General features: G+C 40.6%; 2 protein-coding genes across 2 annotated transcripts in view; one reads left to right on the forward strand and one right to left on the reverse strand.

The window, feature by feature from the left end:
* GNRH1 (gonadotropin-releasing hormone 1 (luteinizing-releasing hormone)) overlaps positions 1-2,819 on the forward strand; it is an 8,457-nt gene extending 5,638 nt beyond the window's left edge. The window contains 3 exon segments of the mRNA XM_009319537.1: positions 1-15; positions 680-775; positions 2,778-2,819. The exon segment at positions 1-15 is cut by the window's left edge and continues 13 nt beyond it. Of these exon segments, the coding sequence (XP_009317812.1) occupies positions 1-15; positions 680-775; positions 2,778-2,819 (153 nt within the window).
* Positions 2,820-9,709: 6,890 nt separating this feature from the next.
* DOCK5 (dedicator of cytokinesis 5) overlaps positions 9,710-24,859 on the reverse strand; it is a 64,907-nt gene continuing 49,757 nt past the window's right edge. The window contains exons 41-52 of the mRNA XM_009319546.1: positions 24,461-24,602; positions 21,998-22,079; positions 21,710-21,794; positions 20,848-20,934; positions 20,199-20,375; positions 18,017-18,100; positions 17,089-17,226; positions 16,810-16,976; positions 15,835-16,012; positions 13,337-13,475; positions 11,758-11,858; positions 9,710-9,811 (exon numbers count right to left, since the gene is read on the reverse strand). Coding sequence (XP_009317821.1) covers positions 9,710-9,811; positions 11,758-11,858; positions 13,337-13,475; positions 15,835-16,012; positions 16,810-16,976; positions 17,089-17,226; positions 18,017-18,100; positions 20,199-20,375; positions 20,848-20,934; positions 21,710-21,794; positions 21,998-22,079; positions 24,461-24,602 — 1,482 coding nt within the window. The remainder of the gene's footprint in view (positions 9,812-11,757; positions 11,859-13,336; positions 13,476-15,834; positions 16,013-16,809; positions 16,977-17,088; positions 17,227-18,016; positions 18,101-20,198; positions 20,376-20,847; positions 20,935-21,709; positions 21,795-21,997; positions 22,080-24,460; positions 24,603-24,859) is intronic.

Raw genomic sequence — 24,859 nt, forward strand, 5'->3', positions numbered from 1 at the left:
GAATCATTTCAAGAGGTAGGTTCCAGACTGTAAAACAACCCTGTTGCTTTAGCTAGGAACCCTTATCTGTAAAAGGTGCAAGCAAAAAAGAGGTTACATAGGCTTTACTGTATATGTATCTCTGTCTCTTTCCTCCCAAACATACATACATATATATACACACACACACACTTTTTTAAAGTAGTAATTGGAAAGTAATTGGCATTAGGGTACGATGACATTTGACAGCCTTGCATGAAGAACAGTGCTGTCTATTGTGGACAGAGAGCTTGGGCAGCCTGCTCTAAAGGAGAGTTCCAGGCTAAACCTGATTTCATCTTCTCCCTAAATTTCAGCCAATATTCTGATGGGCTGTTTTATGACAACATTCATCCACTTCACTGAGAATGTGGCAATGGGCAGCTGTCATGTGGTAACCGATTAGATGGTAAGCACTTAAGTGACAAAGCAAATGCGAAAGCAGTGGTTTTCCCATCCTTCCTAATACTTCATGTGTAGTCCCTCGTAACGGCAATTCCAACATCTTGATTTTAAGTTTGCTGTAGCACAAGCATAGCACCTGGGAAAGAGATGAATTTAAATTGTGCAGTGGAACAGTTTCATCTTCATCTGTAATTAGGGTAGAGCTGCTTTAGCAGAACATCTCCCTTCATAAAGGCTGTATCCCTTCCCAATTCAGATGGCAAATGAAATGGAAAAATTAGGGGAAGTGCAGAAGACTGAATGCCCAGGTTCCTATCAGCATTCCAGGTTCAGTGATCTGAAGGAAGCCATGGTAAGTAACATGTTTTTTTTCTTTTATCACTATGGGAAAATTAGGGGACCGGTCAAGGCTGGGAAAGTACATGGAGGGAAGAGAAAAAAGGTGGTGGAAAAGGAAGAGGTGGCATGTAAGTTTAGTTCACATGTGGTAATACTGTCTCTGCTCTTATTATCTGCATCATTCTCAAGTACCTCAGAGTTACAGTCCTAGGACAGGACTACATTATTCTTATGCTCCCGTTGTAGCAATGTCCTTACTCATTAAATTAAAAACAAAATACAGTCAAACACATTCTACCTTAATATAAATCTATGCAGCATTCACAGATGCTTAACTTCAAAGGCGCACTTTGCCAGCTGAAGGATCAAGCCATATGGAAGCTGCTGCTCCCAAGGTCCCTAGACTGGAAATGTGTTTTCCATTAGATGCTCTAATGCAATGACAGCAGAGACTTCACATACAAACTAACTGCCATAGGAAGAATACTCTGAAGCAAAAATGTGCTCTTTAATTAATATAGCAATACCTTGATCGGGCCAGATGGTCACCACTTTCTGGGAAGTGCCTCTGAGCTGTCCTAAAAGTTGAAACACTCAAATCTCTACTTCATTTTTGAAGCCAAGACCGAACGTTTCAAGTACACACTCTAGCCTTTCACTGAGGAACCTGGCCTGAATAAAGGCTCATAAACTCAGTAACAGTAATGCAGACAGGTCAGAGTCTGACTTCCATTGGATTTTCATCCAGAAACTACCTAAAATCCAGTATTTTTTTTAGGTCATCTTTAATCCCATTTGTACTGAACATAAAATGGAATCTTGGTCCATGACTCTGGCTTCCAATGGCACTACTTGCAGAATGAAGAGCCAGCAACAGAAACTTAGTATGTTTAGACTTTTTTTTTTTTTACTGCAAGAGACTATGTTAGGCAGGAAAAGATACCAGAATAATTATCAGGATAGTTGAAATGAGTCCTTGATACTTCTTGCTCACTGAGCAAAACTTGGCCTTTCTTTGCAGAGCTGAAGGCACCCCCCCATCAGGTTCTGAGGTTTGCTCAGAAACTGCTGGTAATCTTGCACATAAATGTAAAAACTTCTAAGTCTCTGCATCGAACACTTAGTTTGCGTGTCTTATTCCTGTAGCAGTCTGAACTATTTCACCTGCTTATTTCTAGCTGCTTAATGACACTGAAAGCAAATTAAACTTTTTCCAGATGCAGCTCTTCCAATGTAACACATGCCTGGAGTTGCTACAGGAATATTATGCAATGAAAGGGGAGGTGTCTGGAAATGGTCCACCCTATGGAAAAACTTTTCAAATTATCTTCATCATTTCCTGGAGAAGCTGGTAGTGAGCACAAACAAAAACACACCTAGCTAAGATACAAAAGGGAAAAAAATAACCTCTTCAGACAGCACATCTATCCAAAACACCTCAGGCTTTCAACTCAAAGGTAACAACATAAATATTCAAGTAGGAGACCAGACCCAGCAGCATGTGACACAGGAACATGGTTTCCATTCGAGCAGTACTAAGGTAGACAGAGAACAGTAACAGGGCAACTGTGCTACTCCGTAATGACCCTGTAATACTTTTGCAAGCACAGCTTTCTTGTCTCTGGTATCTTGGCCAACTGCTTGAGCTCAATAGAGACATACTGACGCTTTGTGTAAGTTCACGCTTCTTGTCCTAAACTGCTGTCAAAGTGTAGTGTTCAACAGCTGTTGGGTTGCACTCCAAGAACTGCTGCAGTGGTGGACCCATTAACAGATGTAAAGTCGGTCATGCACTTTGGGATGAAAAGGGCCATTATAAGTGTCAGTTACATTATATTATATGATCAGATCCATGGGCAGGTGGCAGAGATCACGTCGGGTCAGATTTATGTCATTCTAATCCTCCTTCCAACGGAGACCACAATATGAATATTTTAGCATCTGACCAGGCTTTAAAATTCCACCACCAAAGTTATTTCTTCTCTTTAAAAAAAGGATATGATGTGTGTTTACAGGAAAGGCTGATCAAAGGAGAAGCAAGACGAAAGAAGATTTAAACCCATAAAGCCAAATGGAACAACGGACCCAGAATAAAATTTCCAAGCTATGTTAAAAACAATTCCTCTTCAAATGGTCTCTGCTTAGATTGCATTACGTGAATAAATACTCTGAAGTTGCATTTAAATAGTAGAAGATAATTGTATCGATTACTAGCTTATATGTAAAAGAGAACACATTCTAGGCCAGTGGCGGGGACTCAGCAGCATAGGGTCCTGCTTTGTGTCCTGCAATGAAAACTTAGATGTGACAGCTTTTGTTTCACATGTACAGACAATGCCTGGCACTGTCTGATCTCACTAATCTCTGGATAAAACAGTAATACAACTTTGTTAAAAATCAAGAATAAACTTACTGTTGGAAGGTAATTCCACTCGCACTTCAGTAGTCCATGTATGAAAGACTTTTATAGGCTCTTTTTTTACTGGTTCACTCATAAAAACTACATTTATTTTAAAAAGGTATTTACAAACTTTACAATAGTTAATGCATTTTAAAAAACATGAAAATTTATACACCTTGCTTTACAGACTTAGTGAATCATATGTCATTTACCCAGAGAGATGCAGACTCCCCTTCCAAAGCTTAGCTCCTACTCTTTTGTCAGAGCCAGTTTAAAAGCTGTATTTTTTGCTGATTCAATTGCAGAGGACTAAAAGAGAAAGAAAGAAGGTATTTGCAGTCTGCAGAAGTGGGTTTTATAACTAAACCATCACATCCAGGGTCTCAAAACACTCACAGAAACGTGTTACACAACATTCATATTCTCCTGAATTCAAGACAAACATGTCCCAAGGTTTATCATGTCATTAAACCTTTATAATACCAACAATGAAAAACTACATCAATTAATACCATGCATATTGGGGCTGAATTTCAGGGCTGCTGAGGACTTACAGCTCTGTTGAAAAAATACAAAAACTGCAGACCATGCATGTGAAAAGCAAGGTCAAAGCATGCAGTCATGCATGTCCAGGGGTTTCAATGACAGCCTTTAAGCAGAACAGTCACGCCAATACAGCATACACGGACGCTTTTCCTCTGTACTTGTCTGTGTACTCTCTACAGTGCCCACGCACACTGTCCTAAGGTTGCTTTAATGTTAAGAGGAGCAGAATGAGTGAACCTCATGTGCTTTTGAAAAGCCCCTCTCCTGCCACGCAATCAATGAAATCACAGTATTTGTTTACTTTTTCTTTCTGATGTAGTCCTAGGAAAAGCTCACCCTGGTCCACTAGATAATTTGGTCTGCAACAGTAAATATAAGATAGAGAGGTTTTTAATTAAAGAAAAAATTGAAAGAAGGTAGCAGTAACGGGTCAGGAATGTTTTCACTATAAAAAAAGATTACAGTTAAATTACAGACATCTTAAACTTACTATTTCCATTTACAATTATAAAAATAAATAAGGAGAGAAAATCTGAGCCATTATCACTACAAGTCTAACTCACTGTTAATCTGTGGAACATACACTGGGCTGCGTAGTGTGAAGGTTATTAGATAGATGCAGGTTCTCAAAACCCACTGAATATACATTACGGCATTTTCTGCCACTGCAGATCACAGAGCTGTTCTCACTGGAATCGGTGTCCTTTCCTAATCCAATAATCCACTGAAATGGAAAGCTGTCTGTTTCTCTCTTCCCCTGATGTGGATTAGAGCCTGTAACATTTTTAAAGGAATTTATCACAGCATGACAAATTTTAATTAAAAGCTCCAGAAAACAAGTGTTGAGCATATTTCTCCAAAGAAAAAAAATCCTCTAACACTTGAAATTTAACACTAACTTTGAACAGCATGGCTATGAAATGGGATTAGATTTTGTATTCTCTGCAGACTGGATATTTAACTTTGAGATTTGTTTTATTCGAAACCATGAATTGGGTAGACGCGCTGCTGTTTGCTTTCATTTCTGGTATGCAGAGATGACATCATTATGGACTGTTCTACTCCCATTTTTAGCCCTCCAGCTTAAAAGACATTAGATGACATTTCCAAAAGCATCTAATTAACATGGAAAGATGATTCTCATTTTGAAAACTAAGTAGTGAGATCTTAAATTGTCTCTGAAAATTCAATCTCAGAACCTTAAGTCAGGTAGGTACCATAGCAAAGACCAGAACACTTAAAAAAAATCAGGGGTCTGGTGGGATTTCTCGTAACAGTGTGGGCACTTAATTCCACTTCATTAAATCAGTCAGGCCCCATGCTTATTCACACACTTAAAAGCCCAACTGCCTTTAAAAATCTGACACTTGGAAGACAATGCTTTTTCCTGAAACTGGCACAAAGCCCTAAAATCATTTAGGCATAGTACAGAAATTCCATCTTGTACCTCTAAGCAAACTATGCTGACTTATATCAGCTAGGAACATAACTCTTCACATACCACAGTCAGTAATACATTTAAGAAAACTGAACTCCTGTTTGTTAGTTTGCCAAAAGGCAAGAAGGAGCAGAGGGAAGAGTTTACAGCACTTCAGACTCTAGAACAAAAATAACGCTAAGAAAAAATCCCCCAACCTTAAACTCCTTTTGGCATAGAAAATTTGCCAATGAAAACGCCCAGAATCTCAGGAAGGGAAATTGCCTCACTCTACTCTTTGGGCATCAGCTGTTCCTTTCCTTCCAGTTAGGGTGATGCCTCAGCTACAACAGTCTTCAACTGGCCAGACAACAAAGGCAGCAGGAGGAAAAGCCTGATCTGTGTGGACAGCATACCAAGACAAAGTTTAAGGAACCTGCCAGGTGAGACAGTGCAATTGCAAGGCAGAGCATACAGGAAGATAGTATCTTCACTGCTTTTTAAACAGCTGGCTCTATAGTAAAAGCCGAAGATCAAAATACAAATGAAAGGCCCGTTTCAGCCACTGCTCAAATTACACAAAGCAATGAAGCTTCCTAGACTTCTGCCAGCACTGGGATGGGCTACAGCCACCACCCTGCTTGCTCTCCTGACTCTCTAGGTGACTTGGGCACCTGGCTAGCTCAGGTATTAGCACCTAGGATCAGCACACAGGAGAGACAGCAACTGTTTTATTCCTAACGGCTGGCAGCTGCACGGTCCAAGGGAAGAAGGAGGGGAAAGGATAATTAACCACTTACATGCTAAGTACTCTGTTCATAAACCTAGTCTATAAAACTGCAAAAAAAGCAGTCAGAACCAAGTCTCCTCAAGTTAAAGAGCATTATGTAAAGGGTCATTAAAGATCAGCTAAAAAATTCTTCGCAAGGGCAGACTTCCTCCCATGAGGTTTTTTTGCATGGGCTAGTTCCCTCCTCCAGGAAAAAAAACCTGCTGAATGTACAAGGTACATCTATGAGTTAAAGTTACTAAAGCAGATCAAACAGGTAGGGAAGTAAGACTCAAAAAAAAAAGTCACTTGGAACCAAAATACCCAAACCTGGTAGCTAGTTTGTTTACCCATGACAGACAAACCATTAGCTGGGATTCCAGCAGAGTCTCCTTTGTTTCTGCTGACTTACCAAAGGAGTTAAAAGCAAACCTGCTTTGAAAAGGAAATGCACCTAAGAATGAGCTAACAGGCAGATGTCAAATGGCACTGAATTAACAATAGGTGGTGTTCATATGTACTTTTCTACAATTCAGACCACATCCTGCTGTTCTGCCTAAAGCAAAATTCTCACCAAGGACAGAAAGTTCTTGTTCAAGTGAAGAGTTTCAGAGGGTCCTCTAGTTCATGTGTGCAGCAGAAGGAAGACGGTGGTTACAAGAAGAGGAAGAAGTGGACAAAAAATGAAAGACAAGAAAACCCTGTGGTTTTCAAGTCAAGCAGCGTCTATGTCCAAGCACATAATGTGGAGCTGACAAGTCCTACAATGCACCAGAGAGAGGGGGTGAACCACGGTCAAGTTGTCCAGAAAGGTTTCAAAGATTTCCCGTGAGAAGGCAACAGCCCAGAAAAGAGTTGTATGTGCACTATAGCAAACATGACTGCAGATGTATGTGATGTGACTGAAGTGCAACTTCCAAAATGTCTCCAACCTGTTTTGTGATGTGAATCCAATATGACCCTTTGATGAAAGCAATCTGTTTTACAGAGCCACGCAGGCAGCAAAGTAAATGCAGCTTCTGCAGGTTTCTTTAACTGGAGTCACACTGAAGCCAAGGGAATGTATAAGTACAACAGAAAGGACTACCTCAGTCTGAACAAAAAAACACTAGGGTTTCATTGGTTTTGTTTTTCCCTGAAAAAGGCTTTGCTGAGAAAAGCTTTCATTAGGTTTAACAAACTTCCAATTTTTCAGTAAGGTAATGAAACCCATTTAAGTCATGCGAGCAGAATAATGGTGCAGTGGCCTACAAAAAACCCAAACCCAACAGTATTTGTATTTACTACTGTGAGCAACGCCCTCAGCAGGGTTTTTAGTGTCTCCCCAACTTCTACCAGATAATCAGAAGCTAAATGACAGTTACAGTTAAGCAAAATTATTACCTGGAAGAGAGAGCCCATGACAGAATCTTCATCAATATTGATGCTAAATAAACAGGCCACAAGCTGTAACCAAACAGCCAAAGTTTTGTATAGGTTCAGAAATAAACTTGGATCCAAATTCCTCGGCTGGTCCCTCTGTATGATGAGTTTTAAGGATCCTTGACCTTTCCAAAAAGTTTGAATCTGAACTATGCAGGCAAACTCCCATGTTTCCCGCGTTCCATAGTGAAAGGGAACAACAACGAGTGATTCTTTTCCCTTCCCTGGAAAACATCAGTGAAAAATAACAGCGATGACAAAAGCTATGTTTATAAATAGGCCAGTCACACAGGCAGAATAGCACAGCAAAATATTCTGCCTGAATGTGACAAGAGAGTAATTCTTACAAATCAAGAAAACCCCAAACTTCACCGGCTTTTCAGCTGCTGGGAATGTGGCACCAACACGCTGCTGCAACTTTGGGGGGATATATAAAGAAAGTTTCAATTATGTAGCTTGAAAAGAAAACAGTGAAGTTCTTCACAATGCATTAGTTCTGAAACAGACAGTTTAGGAAAGTCCTGCTCCACACAGCAAAAAAAGCTGCCGTAACTTATCTTTGGAGTCATCTAGATCTTCTAAGAGTAGAACAGAGTAGAAATACACTTTGCAAGAGAATTTTAAACTGAATTGTCTTCTGGTGTAAGTGCTGCACGAACTCCCTGTAAGCCTGCTGCAGAAGAGCAAGTCCCCACTCCAGGGTTTGCAGCCCTTCTAACAGTGCTCAGCGACAAGTAGCCCTGAAAGGTGCAAAATGGATCTGCCAACATTAGGAGCATTAATCACAAATGGTGATGTCCTGGTTTTTACCAGCAAGCTTCCAGTGGCAGCTCAGGCACAGAGGAACGCTGTGTCTAAGGCCAGTCTGGTCCATAAATAACAATAGTATTTGTGTTGCATTTTTGGTCACTATGCAACTGTGAGGACAGGCTATTCTAACACTGTGCCACAGCCTTTTTCTGCATGGATCATGTGAATTTAAAAACATTAAAATGTAAGGTCATGTCATTTTTTCTCTATACAAATAGAAAGACCGATGCTGACATCCAGACAGAGCAGGGAATAAATAGCTAAAAGAAAAATTAAACAGATTATCCCATCCTCCAAGGAAAGAAAAGCTGCAGAGAGCTGGAGTAATCCAAACAACAAGAAAGTAGGTGGTTAATTGTCAAGTCTTTCACATGCATCCCAGATCTGAATGGCTAACAGCCACTGAAGTCCAGTGGCTATTAAAAACCTAGATCAAGGGAGGCTATAAAACAAAGTGCAAGTACTGCCACAAATGGGCGCAGGAAAAAAAAAAGAGGATGAGAATTATTTATATTTGTGTGAATTTGCCCAGCCAAAGTAAAGGTTACAGTAACCATCAGACTTTGTTTCTGAGGTGAGGATGTGTAACTAGTTTTGCACACTCCATCCTCTCAAAGTTGCTGGTACCAATACAGTGCTGGTATCAATACAGCTTCTGTTCTTCTCACATAGTCACAGGAGAGAAGCAACTTTTTACACCCTATTAAAAAGCACAAAGATGAAATATTGTACCAAATCCCAGATGCAAGCACAAACCAAGTAGGTAACATAATTCAGGGAGGAGTATCAACTGCTCTGTAGTGTCAAAACCACAATCAACAGTGAAACTATGACAAAGTACTGGTGAACCTAAACTCTCCATTGGGAGTGAGCGACTGCTACTACTCGAGCAGAGATAGTGTAAGGCAGAATGTCTGCACTTCATCTTAAATACATATGATGACTAGCAGAAAAAAAGACTTCTTATTCTGCTAACAATGCTCAGGTCTCTGCCTGCAATCAAGAATCTTAGGAGACTGCACATCATACACCGGCACCTGACGTCTCAGGAGCCGACATCTCACAACTTAGGAATGGCTGCGATCTGTTTCACTTCATGCAAATCAGGGCTTGGCTACACTGCTGGGGCAGAAGGAGGGATCGGTGCATGAGTACAGCTGTAAAGCTGTAATGAACTTATGTGAAAATACTGTAGTGCACATCTCATACTGGTGTGGCTTACCTTGTTTCAAACACTGGTGCAAATCACTACTGTGACAGATTTACACTAGGAATGAGCTGCTGAAATTGCATCAGTGAAAAAGCTTGGGACAGACAAGACTAAGACAGGCAAGAATTCCAGTAGGGCGACTTCTCCTGCTATGTGATTAGTGTCTCAGTACTGGAAGAGTAAAACAGAGGTTGGGAATACAGTCACAATAACAGTTCCTTTTGGTATTTCCCAAAGAAAACTCTAAGGGGAGTGAACGGAATGGCAGGTGAGATCACTAGTCTTTCGGGTCAGAGAGCCCCAGCGTGTCAGTAAAAAGAAAGCAGCCATTTCACTCTAGGCGCTTGCTGTTACACCAGCAAGTGATGATCCTCACTGCAATCCTTGCTCTGAAGAGACAACGCTGGATTTTCTGGTTTTTGGGGGTGGAGGGGGAGGTTTGGCTTCACGTCTGCTGGGTAGTGGTGGAGCAACCTGAGAAGATAAAACAAAAACACACAGAAAAATAAACCATTACTGGCAAGTTAAGACATTCTGCTTTACCAAACAAGAAATCCAAGAGGCCCTGTACTACTTGATGTTTCCTTCAGGACCAAATGTTTGAATTCAGCCTCTCAGTACTGCATGCTATCGATGACAGGGGCAAACAAGGACACATCCCCAGCAGATAACAGAAGCAGATACATTTTAGTTGCTAGAATACGCTTTAGTTGCAGATACACTTTAGTTGCTTCTGACCTGCAGCCTGACTTTGAGTCAGAGCCATTTGTCCCTCTGTCCCACCTTTTGTTTATCGGTAAAATGGCAATAAACCCATTTCCCTCAACATTTCAAAATTCAACTATTTTTATCTTGCTGGCTTGATGAGTTGCACCAAGTGGGCCAAAAGGATATGAAACGCTTCCAAATCAGAATGGTACAACTAACTCCATAAAATGGTAGCAAGTAAAGTTCTACTAAAGCAAGCCCAGCTTCCCCAGCACAGGGGCTTGTAGGGCGTTTCTTGTTCTTACAGGAAACTGCACTAGTGGGTTCTTTCAAGTTGGCTCCCTGCTTGTTTTAAGGGGCATCCTGTAAACAAATGAGATGTGAAAGGCCAGGTAAACAAGAAGCTTGTGTGCTCACCACTTGGTTAGCCAAAACTGTCAAGATTTCAGGACTATTGTAACTGAAGGAGGACAGAGTCAACTTTACAAGAACAACAAAGTAACAAAACCCTTCAGAAAACACTTTTACAATCTCTCTTTACAGCACTTCAAATCCTTTTCATTTGGCTGCAAGCCAAGGTCAATGTTGCAAGCCAGAACATGTCAGTAATTAGTTTTCCTACAAGGCTCAAGGGAAGCAGGCTCTCTACTAATCCCCTTGAACCAGTGACTCCCATAGCATCCCTAGAGCTGGCATATTTCTGCCATTCACACCACCTACAGCAGCTATACTGCCCCTTTTCAGAAGCACAGTTAATTCTGTCCAAATGAAGGGCAAAGTAGAAAACCTCCTATTTATCCCATGCTCCAAAGCTTTATGCCAGTGTCATTTCTCTCTCTCTAACAGAATTAAGTGATCAGCTGTTTTATTGTCTTCCTGTGTTGTCCGAGGTAACATATTTTGTTAAGTGCAGTCATTCTTTAAATTCGTTTTGGTCAAATTCCAGTTCATCTCACTAAGGTAGTCCATAAATCCTCTTTGCAAACTGGACCGGGGAAGACATCCATCCCTTTCACAGTTACAAAGGGATGCAATTACAGTCTCCTATCAGGAGCACCTGCATTTCAGGGGCAGATGAAGTGATTCTGACACAGTGACCAGAGTATTTGCATGTGAAGTATCTGCAAGCCGTTTGGAATCCCACAGGGCAAGAGAAACATTAGTGACACAGCATAAAAAAAATGGCAATTTGACGTTCCTAGAAGGAAACCAACTTCATGAAATTGAGAAAAAGGCTGTGGCTAAGATGGTGATATAACACAGGCTGTTTTAAGTGACTAACGATGCATACCTTGAAAAATTAGATTCTTCTGAGCTGAGGACTCAAAAGGAGACATTTATAATCTCTGAAAATGTGTGAATTTTTTTTCCCTTCTTTTTCAGGACCAGATTACTGTGCTATTTTATGTTGATCAAGTTTTTGAAACTTTTTAATCATTGTGCTTGTTTGTTTTCAATATATCTTCCCACCCCTATATAGAGTTTGCCTAACCAAGGACAACACAACTCCCACTTGAAAAGAAGGGACTGCACTTGATAGCCTTCTCTTGATGCAAAAAACTTTTTATTCTTTTGTGATTTCAGGGAGTGAACCAGTAAAATGATTAGACAAGTTTCAAGTAGCACCACCCTAGAAGCAGCTTGGAAAATTCCACTGGTGTCTCTTTCTCAAAAGCTGTTTTCCAAAAAAATGTCAGCTCTCATTTCCTTACCTCCACAGAATTCCTCGGGTTGCTATTCTCATAGGGTTTGCTTTTGGGCGGAGGTGGGGGTGGGGTGCTCTGTAAGCCATCAGCTTGCAATGAGGGAAAACCTAGAAGCAATAACAATAATAAGAAAAGTCATTAAAGTAGGTGGAAAAGGAATGGAAATGGGATGGACCATGTAGAATTTTAAGGGAGAATCATTTAATATCTTGTGCTTTCGATCTGCTAACAGTTCTCTGCTTTAGCAGCTAAACCTGAATGGATATGTCAAAGTAGAGTCACAGTTGTATCTCCCTTAAGTTCAAAATGCTCAGAAGAGTTCTATCTTCATCAAATGAATCTAAGTTTATGTGAAAAATGCATGCCTGAGAGAACAGAAAACTGAATCCATTATCACATCTGCAATGTTCAGTGGGGTTTCCTTTCACTCTGGGCCTCAACCTGAGAATTCACTTTGATTTTAACTCCAGTTGATGAGTAGATAAGTACCCAAACTTCAGAAGAACTCCTAGGAAGCTGTCCTGCTCCTAAAGGCAATTAAAACCACTTGCTAAGTAGAAGAGTGAGGTTTACACATTCCTTTCACAGATCTCTCTTCATATAGTATTCCTGCATTTGTTTGTGTTTCTGGTTGTCTCCCCACCCCACTCCCCACCCTGATATGTATTTTTTGGTTTTAATCCTCTCACAACAGTTTTATGCTAGTTTAGTTCATTATCTACAGTGGATTCTGAATTTATATCCACATAAGAGGAAGGACAGTCAGGTCCTACATATGAACTTCTGTTCCTTTAAAAAAAGAGCAGTAGAGTGAGAAATGCAACAGCAAGCAAGGAAGTTGTCAGTGGTGACACTACAGTTGTATTTTTACCTTAGCCGTATTTATATGCTGCTTCAGAATTAACTACAGAGCTTACCAGATATGCAAGGAAGGTAACTGCGCAATTATTCATTTTGCTGATTCTTCAAGATAAATTCCTTCCCTTTCAAGTGTAACATTTATTAGCTGAGTTTCCAAACCACAGAGCAACTTCTCCTAAAACTTTTTGCCATGCAATAGGAGTTATCGTTCATTAATTAACGAAGCCTTCAGGGCTTGCCCAGAAAATTTAGCCATAGACCTGATCAGAAATAGTATGCTGGATTGATGCAGTTCCATCCAGTGAATTCACAGGAGATATTCCTCTAGTATGTGCTCTAACCACCTGACCTGATGCTTTTACAAGCATCTACATTGATTGCATGTGATGTTCACCTCGAGGTTTAATATACCTTCCCACAAGTCAATACAGGAGAAAGCAAGAAAGAAACTGAAAAGATAAAAATTATTCTCTGGAATTCATCTGATATGCTAATTTTAACAAGTGATATGTAAGTCACAAGTATGATCGTAATGCCTTTGGTAACACTGCCAAATTCTGTTATCTGACAAAAATGTCTACAAACATTAACAGCCCAGAGTCACTTTCTGTGAACTTCTTCAGAGCAGTTCCTCCTTCCCTCTCTCCCTCCCCAGCGAGGTTACCTCAGCAAATATATAGCAATTCCTACTACTGCAGATACTGCCCTGAAGGATGTGACTTACTTTGGGTTCTTGGGGTTTTGGGAGTGATGGGTGGTGGGCTGCGAGGTGTTGACTGCTGGAGTGAAGAACCCTGAAGTAAAGTCAGTCTGTTGTCTCCTAACTGAAGACTCTTTGGCCTTTGTGCTTTTCCTGAGGTGCCCTGGTTGAAAGAGAGAGTAAACAAAACCTTTAGAAGTCAGCAAGGTTGCTGCACACGTATCAGATAATCAGACCTGTCACAAAGGCATCAACATGCTCCAGAAGAGCCATACATAAGGGAGAAAGGTGCATTCAGGTAAAACATAAGAGTGAAACCACTGCCCTGGCTGAGCCATGTCAAAAGGCATACACTGTGCTCCTATGACACATTCAGTTTTCTGTGGGACCTTACTAACTGCGTAGCAATAGTAAACTGTTTTTAATGACTGTAGCGTATTAACTAAGAAGGGAAGATGTCAAGCTGAAAAATTGCTGCATTTGACTAGCAGTTCTGTGAACAAATTTTTGGGGAAAAAAAAAGTCTTTCAAAGAAGAAAAAAAATTATGAAATTCTGGGCGCAAGTCAGGACTGCTAGTGTCATCCAGCTCCTTAGGGTTGTGAAACAAGTCTTTTTCAGGCTTTACAGAGCAAATCCCTTGCATTTGGGACTCAGATAATGTTGTTCCAGTTCCTTCCAGGGTCACGCGTGTCCTCTGTGCTCTTCACTAAAATCGTGAGGCCATCTGAATATAGTCCCAAGAGTCCAGTGCATGAATATTACAATCCTTTTAAATATTAGTTTATTACTTTACAGAGAAGGCTTTCACTTACACATATAATTAAGCTCACTGGGCTCTTTTAGAGATCATTGTCCATCATTGAGCAGTTCAGTATTTCTCACTGTGCAGAAGGGACCACACATTGGTGTGCAGTGAATATAAAACTTACAAAGAACAAAGCTGCTGGACATACAGCAAGCCTTTGGTTCCCTCTGGCTTTCTAGCTCCCAAGCAGCTTAGTCAAGAGCTGCATAAAATCAGTCTGTCCAATTCTTGTGCTGCACTATGCAGCTTTGGAACAGACCAGCTATAAAAACCAGCATTCTCTGTACTTTGCAATGTTCTTAAGCATGAATATAACCCTTCACCGCTCATTCACTTCAGTAAGCTGATCACACATATAAATTTGCCCTCAGAGATATAGAGGGAGAGGGGAGGGTGGGTGTTCTGTTCTGCATTTCTCAGCTCTCTGCAATGCAAAGTCTTGGACAGACATGCCTTACTGTCCTAGCGAACTGGTCGATACAAACGGGCTTTCTCCCAGATCTTTTCCCTCCAGTATTATTTAATAAAGTGATCAGCAACTGACATCACGGTTTGTGGGTTAAACCCATTTAATTCTTCCAGAGGCAGAGGGCCAGGCCTCTTGAACCACTAATATTTACGACCCCAGGTTTTCCTCTTGAGTGGAAAGCCTGTCAATACCAAATTACATGATTCTAGAACCACAGTTCGTTCCCCTTTTTATAAATACTCTGCAGACTCCAAGTGCTGGCAGCGTCACTCAGATTTGATGAGAATTCCTGAATATATAGCAGCATAACCTGTTCCTGCCAGATTCAGTTGAGATCTTGGGAGGGAGAGGGAAATAGAAGAACTCATGTTTTCTCATTATTTACGCAGTCTGTGTTAAGTCAAATGAGTATCGCTGAGCCACCAGCTTAAATACTCAGCTGCCTAATTCTCGCATACTCTCTGACCAGCGTAACATAGTCTTAGCATAAATCAGAATAATACTCCAAGGTCATACAACTCTACTTTTGGGCTGAAACTTAACCGTTTGTATTAGGTGATCATTCTGAATCCCTCTGTCAACCTGAATGCCTAACAGTCTCCAATATATTCCTCAAGACAACACTCCTGTGGGGGTACAAATTCTCTTTTATTCCTCTTTCGCAAATAATTTGCTCAAGGAGTAAACACTCCTGCCCTCACACAGGCCATCTGGACCAGAGTACAGACTGGAAGAACCAGTTTTTCAGAGTCCCAAGCTGGTGACCTAACTACCAGACCATCTTTTTTCAACTCCTCAATCTATCAAACTGATCTTCACCTTGCAGTACATTTGATTTGTGCTGTGATGCTGACTGATAGCAGCTGAACATCTGGCTTGCCAACTGGATTTTTGAGTGGGCTAGCAGTATCTGCTTGCTCCGACAAAACCAGAACAATTCTACATTGTGCTGAGTGCATCACACAGTCCTCCACTCCTACAAGAAATGAGGGCACTGAGCACCTAGAAGAAACATCAGTGCCTCGTACTTCCAGTTTGTACCTTAAGCCAAACTGCAGTTCAGTCTGTGACACAAGTTTTCCAAATAAAAAAAGTAAGAATTACTCAGATGACCAAGGCTTTTGGTATTTGAACCCCTCCCACTATTTAATGAAGTTCCCAATGACAAGCATGGCTGAAAGCAACGGAAACACTAAAATCTCCTGCTGTGGATTTTATTATTGCTATTATTATTTTATTTTTTTACCATTTTGGAAGTCAGTTCCATTTCTGGCTCCTTCTCTACAATAACCTGAGACTTGCTAATACTCCAGTCCTTCCGCTTGAGTTTGCTAATCCGGTTATCACCATCATCTTTCATGGGCAGTTCTTCGGCTCTGGAAGCTGTTGATATTCTTCTCTCCAAGAGAGGCTCCAGAATAGATCTGTGGCCCACACCGAAAGAGTGAAAAAACATGAAACATTAGTCTGTCAGACATTTAAAGTGCCATCTGTTAAAAAGCTCTGATCTCTTAGTCTGCATAAGAGATTAACATGAAAAACTGAGTTATGACCATGGAATTTTCAGTAAGATTTGTGCTCCTAAGTTACCTTAGCAATTTTGAGTATAATGCCTTACGTACAAGATAAACTGTGATCTACTTGCAGAAGGAGCCAGAGCTGCATTTTATGCTGAACGCTGCCACCGAGTCTGCTGTGTGACCTTGAGCAAGTCACCTAAACTCCCTGGCTACCACAGATGCAAACTAGATGTACAGAGAAGTAACATCAGGAAATGTTTCCATGTGTGGCAGCTCCTTTTAATGCCATGTATGCAGCTGCAAACAGGTAGGTAGAATAAGTACCATATGACTATGCACCTCTTTGCAGACCACATCAACCTAAATTACCTTGTAGTATCTTACACCTCTGTTTTCCAGCATTCCTAGGAAACAGAAATAGCGTGGATCTGAAATACACTGCCTCCATCCCTCTTCAGTATCATGTAGATAATTGGGACTCCAGAGACAGACAGTCGTGGGTTCGATTCCCAGAACTATCCCTACCTGTGCTGCAAACACCCTACCTGTAAAATGGAATAACAACAGTGGCTTCCATTTAAAGTTTTACGTGTGTAGGTATTACTATTGTGTATGGAATAAATCTTCATTTTAAGAGTAACTAATTCCAGCAAAGGCATATCCCCACTCTTGTAAATCACATGTAAAGGCTGATTACTAACCCGTCTGAACCTGGTCTGGAAGAAGTGCTATCAGATGACGTGGAAGATGTAGAGACCACAGAAGACGCCACAGATGTGACAGAGAGCCGTCTCAGTGTGGAAGACATGATATAGGGCAACACGACAGAGCCTGACCTGCTCTGTTTCCTTTCAGTGAGGGAGGGAGGCTGCAGACAAATACGCTTGTGATAAATCATGTAACACTAACTCACTCACAAGTGGGAAAGGGGAAAGTTGTGTTTCTTTAAGGCAAAACACTAAACAACCAGGTATGCTTACCAGAGTTATTACACCATACTGCTTCTCCACCTTCTTCTTCAGCTCTTTGAAACAGGCTGTCAGTCTGTCATGTAGAGGCTTCAGCTGTTCCGTCAGCTTCTCACCATGGATCCTAATCCCTTCTGCCAACAACGGCATCTGAAAGGAGGAACAAAACTAAGCTACCAAAGGACAAATCAGCTCTCCTGTTCCAGGAAGAAATGTTCTATGCATGTTACACATTTCAGATACAATCAAAGGACTTAAATCAACTTGTTTTGAGTTTGCAGATGCAAAAAAAGCAATCATACAGTAAGGAAGCTCTGCTGACTCAAAACTTGTGACACTGTACTGATTTGTTTGTTTGAGCTCCATGTGTTCAAGAAACATGAACACTTTCCCCATCTATACCTATGATTCCCTGTTCCCTACTCAGATTCCATATTCTGCTCTGTAAAACACAGCATGTTAAATGTTGGAGTATCACTTCTTAGCCCCTAAAGCTATATGATTGTGAGGTAGCTTTAACTGGGCTCTGTTGTGTGGAAATATGTAAAAACTGGTCTGCAGGGATGCAATTTGCATTACAAAAAAAACTAGGGCAATTTTTCATTGCCATGCAGGTCAAAACAGACAACTTTCAATGGTCAGACTGACAAAACATTAGGTCTGATGATTTAATGAAAAGGTAACAGATATTTTGTTACACTCATGAGGGAAAAATCTACGTCACTTTGGTAAATATTCCAGAATCACATTTCAGAGCTACATAAGGTACATGGAACAGTCTAGGCCACAATTTTAGAATATGACAGTTTCCTCAAAATAAAACACAACTGTACACACATCCAGATTGTTCTTATAATCTGCATTATCTCTCCAAAACAATGATGCTGGAAAAACATCTACACTCATACATAATGCTTCCACTTCTTTCCCCATACAATACCTGTAGAGCAATTAGTTGCTTAAGCAGTTCAATTTTATCTTGATCTTCAGGATGTTCTTGAAGATACTTCTCTGTGAAAAAGGCCTGAAAGCAAAGAGAAGATGATACAGACATCACGTTGCTTTCACAGCTAACAAGTGAAAGATCCTTGTACTTTAAAAGCAATTAATTGGCATTATTCCTCGTAGCAAAGTTTGGTTTTAGTATCTCCGTGACACAAAGCTGAAGGACAAAGAACCATTTGCTGAGAACTGGGAAGAAAAGAGACTTTTCTTGTAAAAAACAAAACAAACCAACAAATTTTACTATTTTTTCAGTGAAACACTGATATGTAAAAAAAGTTACTTCATCACAAGGATTTTCTTCAATTCCAATCGCCTTCTCATAAAATAGTATTGATTTGAGTAATCAAGGCTACATTACTTGTCACTCAAATGTGAGTAGCAGATCCTGTCTCTGAGTTCTCACTTCAAGAAGTCTCATTTTTAGCATTCAACGACCTACAGTACACAACGACATGCAAACAACCTCCGCTGCAGAAAGGTGAACAGGGCATCTCCTGCCTGCAATTTCCTTAAGCTCTAGGATTTAAGCCCTTAAGTACAACATTTTCACATGGGGCTCGTTACAAAGATTCAAGTAGAAATAAAGACCGTGTTGAGAGTTTGACTCAGTTTTGATTCAACAAAGCACCTTTAGTCTACACTTCTTACGTGTTTACCTTTAATCAACAGAATCTGGTATCAGTTTGAAGTTGAACAAACACAAGTACACTTTCTTGGACTGAAGCCTTAAACTTGTGCCAATTCACACTACGTGTTACAGTGTATTATTACATTGAAATGTATCACAATTCCTGGTCAGAAGAATTTAATTTTTCTTTTTCCCAGATAAAATCCCTAATAATTTTTCCATTTGGTTTTAGAACACGTCTCTGATCTATTTCAGCCTCTGCATATATTTCTTAGTTCTGTGTTCCATTAACTGAACTGTATGTACAAGTGTTTATAGGCCTAGTGGTATGACTCTGAAAAAGGCTGATGTCAAGAGGAGGTTAGCCTGTGAAAGGACTGCCGGGTAGGTCCCAGTGGATTTTTCTCAAAAGTGTTTAATTATTGCAAGAAGAAAGCGCATGTTAAAAATGCAGACTTTGGCTTTTGGCTACAATGAAACAATTAAAACTCAAGATTTTAGCCGCCCACAAAAGCCAAATGTTCTGTACTGATCTTCAGCTGAAATAGGAAAATATGAACCAGAAATGAGTATTTCCAGATGTGGTTACAGATACTTTGTGTTTCCTAGTTTTAACTGCTTTCCCACTTTCGTAACTCTAAACTTCATGTCAACCTTAATTCATAAAATGGGAGGATTTAGGGCCAAATTCAGCCCTGGCAAAGTATGCGACTCCTCCGGAATCAGCAGAGTTAGACCCCAGATAAATCAGACCCTCTCCCATTTAACTTTTGCACTTCATTTCACATGACTGGAACACATCTGAGAAGAATTATATGTGTTTTAACACCATCCATTCAGTTTATGGAAATAAGCAATATATTCTGTGCTGGGAATACCATCATTAGATACTGGGAATAAACAGCTTAAGTTAAAACATCACAATAAAGGAAGAAACATACACTGTTCAACTGAAGTCAACTGAATAAACCTTCATAGGAAACACTGTTTTTTTTCCTGAAAGGTATGCTCTTTGCTGCAAGACTCTACAGACAGATTATCTGCTGGAAAGAGAAATCCTCATTTGCCTTACCATTCTATATTAATGCAATGGAGAAATGTTAGCTCTTTTGCTTTTCTTTGTTACTTGCAGACATCATTGGGCTGATCAAGCAGCTCAATGCCCCCATGAGGTATGACCATGTTATTATCACCACTGTAAATGAGGCCCAAAAGAGCTGGATCACTCACCTCTGTGGCAATACACAGCACTAAAACTAAACACTAAAACACTAAAGATGTGGGAGTTTTCCACCTTCCAGTCTAGTGGAAATCTCTTATCTTTGTTCTTTTCTCCTCCTCTTTGAGCTCTTAACGGACAGACACAGCTACAGAATGCACTATATCTGAGTAACAGCTGAACACTGAACTTGAATCTCCCATGTTTCAATTCAGGTCTTCAACATTGCAGAGGTCAACAGACTGAGCTACAGATAAACGTGAAAAAGACCTTTTCATAGTTGGTATATCCCCCCATGACTGCTGGGTCCACAATCCCATTCAGGAGCATAGACAGAGGATGTACAGGAAGACTCCGGTCCCAGACATGCTGTTGGACAATGTTGCTGATTTTCTCGTTGGTTAGCTCCATCGTTTCTATGGCGTTCTCCAAGGGGCTGATCTCTTCCTGATGGAAAAAGAAACAGAATTCACCTCCACTTCATTCACCTCCACTGAATATGAAGTTAAGTAACTCCTCGTATATGAACAGCAGCTCAGTAGTTTCCAGCAGAGGATTTTGGACCCCCTGTGCTAACTATCTTGCCATTCAGAGATGAATGCAAGAACGATCTTATACCTTAACCTGAAGGAACAACAGTTTAGGACTTGGCTGCTGACTGTGGAGTATGTTACAGAAGTAACCGCTCTCCCAGGCATTACAGTCAATATAGAACGTTGCTGCCTTGCGTAGAGCTGTTTGCAGAATGGCATAAAAAGACAAGCACATCAAAGAAGATACACATTTGCTTTTATCTGAAGCAGAAGTTATTGGTGTGCCACATCCAACAGTGGAAGGACTAGTAGTCCCAACTGTTGCAAGACTCTTTACTCCACCAAAGATTGGAGGGGATGAGACCCAGCCCATATGCAGAACCCACCGTTGTAATCTGTTTGACTTCAAACCACTTGAGGATGCCTGGAAATGAATACGCTGTTGTGTAGGTTGTCCTTTCTATCCACATATTCTAGTTAGAGAAGGAAAAAATTCCAAGATGTAAGGAAAATATTGGTCTTGCAATTCAATTCTCTTCTGTGGTAGAGCACGGAACCAGGCTTTAAGCACTAGCTGGCATGACTTACACAATGACTTTCACCTTCACTAACTGGGACAGAAATCAGTGTTTTTGGCAACAAATACCATGTCTACTATTTAAATGGTATCAACATTAGTGGCAGTAGGCTGTTATCCTTCATGTGGGCCACTATTAGCAGGACTGCAATTATGCCATGTTTAGTCAGAGTTATATGCAACATGCTCAACCACTACACATGAGCAACAGTATGTCTCACAGGCAGCAAGGAAACATGCTGTAACACTACATCCAAGGCTCACTCTCCACTGCAAATCTTAAAAGTTGGCCTGAAGTTGAACTGATCCTTCATGGTTAGAGGCTGGCCTCCTTAAGGATAGCTACATCATCCACAGTCTACCAGACACACAGCTGCACTCTGTAGGAAGCTGCGGTTAGACGGCACAATATTCATGGATTCTAGATCAAGGATTTTGAGCATTACAACTTCAGCTACAGAGCCCCTTGACATTATCACATTTGGCTATATGTAAAGATTGCAATGCGAAGAATTTGCTTCTCTTACATTTTAATAGCAAAACTCCATTGCCACAGGTGGAGGAAAAAAAATTGTAACAGTGCTGTTCAAAATGCCAGCAACAAAATAAATAAATGCATAGAACCATTTTCTCATAGCACAGACACCTGGCATCGAAAGAAAAGGACTCACAGCAAACTCGTTGTCTGGGTCTTTTTCTCCTTTCCTGACTGGTCGGGAGTGCGTGAACTGCTGTACCTCGTTTGCTCTATAGTAGCTAGAAAGAAGCAGAGTAAATGGTGAGTTTTATCACCTCCCATCCTCCTTACAGAAACATTCTTCTGTCTCCTCTCAAAACCAACCACATTTAAACTGGACTGTGAAACAAATTTACACAAGACACAAAGGCACTCCACCTTGTGCCTAGGCTAGTTGAGAAAAATATAGAGGAAATGTTGAGGGAAAAGGAAAAGAAATTACTTTAAGATCTGTTCAGGAACAGGTTTATCTTTATAATTAGGTGGCAGGTTCATCACAGGCTTTACAATAAAGCACTGTACATCTGAGCAGCTATAGTTAAGGATGAAAAACTATGAATCCTTCTGGGAAAACAGGAGAGGGAGAGGAATACCCTTCCCGTTCTCATCAAATGTCAGACTTCTCAGCAATTCCCTGTGCTCTTGTCATGTTTGAAGAAAAATACTTAGTAGTTCATCAACCATCACAGGCATTACATTGCTTCTTGTAGTTTGTATGCTACTCATGAACTAAAAGCCCAAAAAGATAAGGGCTGTACTAATTACTTCCAACTATTGAAATTCCCTGCTGAAATGCTTGGGAAGCCTGGGTGCTACCGATTTCTACTTTGGGGACAGGAAAACAAGATTCTGCACTAGGTTCTGTAACGGATGCATCTGTCTCTTCTCTCCCCCCCACTGCCCCATGGTTATTTGTCAGATTCTTCCAGTACAGTGAAGCTGCCCCTCTCTCCCAATTTTTAGAGCAATAAAGCTAACTGAAGAAAGTAGGCTGTTTTTAATCAGTGAATATCTACTTCATCTTCAGCTTGTGCACCTGTGAACCATGACAGAAATTAAAAAGTTAGTAATAGTATCCCCAAGCACAACAGCTTACAATGTTGTTCCTCCAGAGTTCTAAGGACTGTATTGAAGGCTTTACCGAAGTAAAAACCTGCATGGAAAAGGAAAGCATAAACAATGATTCTATGAATTGGACCCACGTTAATAAGTTATTTCTGTGAATCACCTGCCAATTGCACTCTGAAGTGGCAATGTTTTACTGGTGGGTAGGGTAGCCCCATACATTCTTTTATTTCACTGAGGGTAGTTCTAAACAGTATTTGGAAAGCAAAGGCAAGGTTATTCCGCCCGCACTGAAGAGCCAGATGGATACTAGCCAAATCTGAACCCAAACCCGCCACATTAGATCAAGCACTGAGCCCAAGCTAATATATTCTTTCTCTCAGGAGAGCTTATTAGCTTGGGCTTCATGCCATGCTAAGTATGCTATACAGCTTCTAGTTCAGAACTGGTGGAAGACTGGCCTGTTTAACTGTGTAGGCATTCCCTGAGACTGTGTACAGCTCACTTAATATCTCCAGCACATTATTATGAAACAACCAAAGGAAGAACAAGGCATTTTATCATAAAAGAGTGAGGAAACAGATTCTAAGCAAAAGTAAAAAAGAGCCTGAGACAAAGGAGGTTAAAAAAGCATGAAATTAAAACAAACTACAGAACCATCAACCCCTGCCTAACACAACAGTGATTTGGGCACTCAAACTCCTCATCTTTTCAGAAGGTGTTTGTAAGAGTCCAAGAAGAACCTGTATCAAATCCAAGCTATGCAGCTGCTCCCCTTTACAATGGGGCTATGCCAAAGACCCGGAACCAAACACCCCCAAACTTTTGGAAGAGTTCAGATCTGTATCCAAATTTTGCAGTTCAGGTTCATCTTGAGCCAAAAACATTAGAACAAACACAAACAGATGCAAAGGAAGTAGCTGAAACAAAGCAGCAATAGAAGAGGCATTTTTTGATACCAAGTTTGGTCTTGAATGAATTTTAATTTCCTATGTGGATTTAGTGCTTGGCAGGCTTATTGCAAAGGAAGCATCTGGTATCACTGCTTGAGTTGTGCCTTTGTACACAGACTTTTAAGGCCAAAAATGGACCATCAGATTCTCTAGTCTGGCCTGTATAACACAGGCCAGAAGCCCAGTAACTTGGTTTTTACTGATGTACATCTTCCAGGAGCACATCTGCTATTGACTGGAAGTCACAAACAAGAATCTGAAGCATCTTCACTAGGTTGCACTTAGTCATGCTCACAATTAAAAGCGTAGTGGTGTGCTGTGTCACATAGTTTGGAGTTCCACCAGCATAAAGACTAAATAAATTAAAAAAAAAAAAAAAAAAAAAAAGGAAGGGAATTTCACCCAACAACTTTCATCATCACTTCACACTTCTTACAAAGTGACTTTCAGGGGAAAAAACCAAAAGCCAGCCACTTCATAAATGCTAGTTAACTGCAAGCAAGAAGAGAGCATACTTCCACTTTCTTTATAGCCCACTGTCACTGCCTGTATTTTACCTCCTTCACCTAGAAATACCAAACTGGATCACATATATACTACAGCAGCCAGCACCACCTGCCTGAAAAGAAGGCACAAGAAATCCTGACCTGCAATCTGTTAAGGTTTCATCCTAACAGCAACTCATTTAACTCCGACAATATCAAGCTGTCTCTCTTATTCAATATGTTTAGCAATTCTGGATAGTCTTATTTTCATGCCCAGTGTCTGCCTTCAAAGTCGCCCTGGAGTAGTAAGTTCCTTGCTTATTATTGTTGTTTACAAATTCTCTTATTCTAGGAAAGAGGCAGATCTTGAATGTGCCAAAATGTATTAGAACCAAAAGATACACTGTTTAGGAGAAGACTTGATCTCTTCTCCTGGAGGGGCAGTGCTGGTCATCTTCTCAGCACTGGGAAACTGGGTCAATAGCTTCAGGTTGAAGTCCTCCCTTCGTTCATACTCTTTGCCACGGTAGATAAAAATTTTATTCTGTGGGTAGCAGAAGAAAAAGAGAATTAACACTAAACAAAGCAATGAGAAAGAGCTTTCCAAACATACACAGAGTAGTCTGAGAGATCTAGTTTATATGAAGGGTTGTCTCCTAGCTTAACAGACAGTCAGAACACGTGAGAGAAGAAACACAGGCTGGAGTGACAACACAGCAACTCTCAGGAGCAAGGCCCTGCAGTGGCATCCTCATATTTGTCTAGAAAATTCATTGTTCCACATACAAGTGTTATTGAACA

The sequence above is a fragment of the Pygoscelis adeliae genome, unplaced genomic scaffold (genome assembly GCF_000699105.1).
Source record: "Pygoscelis adeliae isolate BGI_AS28 unplaced genomic scaffold, ASM69910v1 Scaffold372, whole genome shotgun sequence".
Taxonomy (NCBI): domain Eukaryota; kingdom Metazoa; phylum Chordata; class Aves; order Sphenisciformes; family Spheniscidae; genus Pygoscelis; species Pygoscelis adeliae.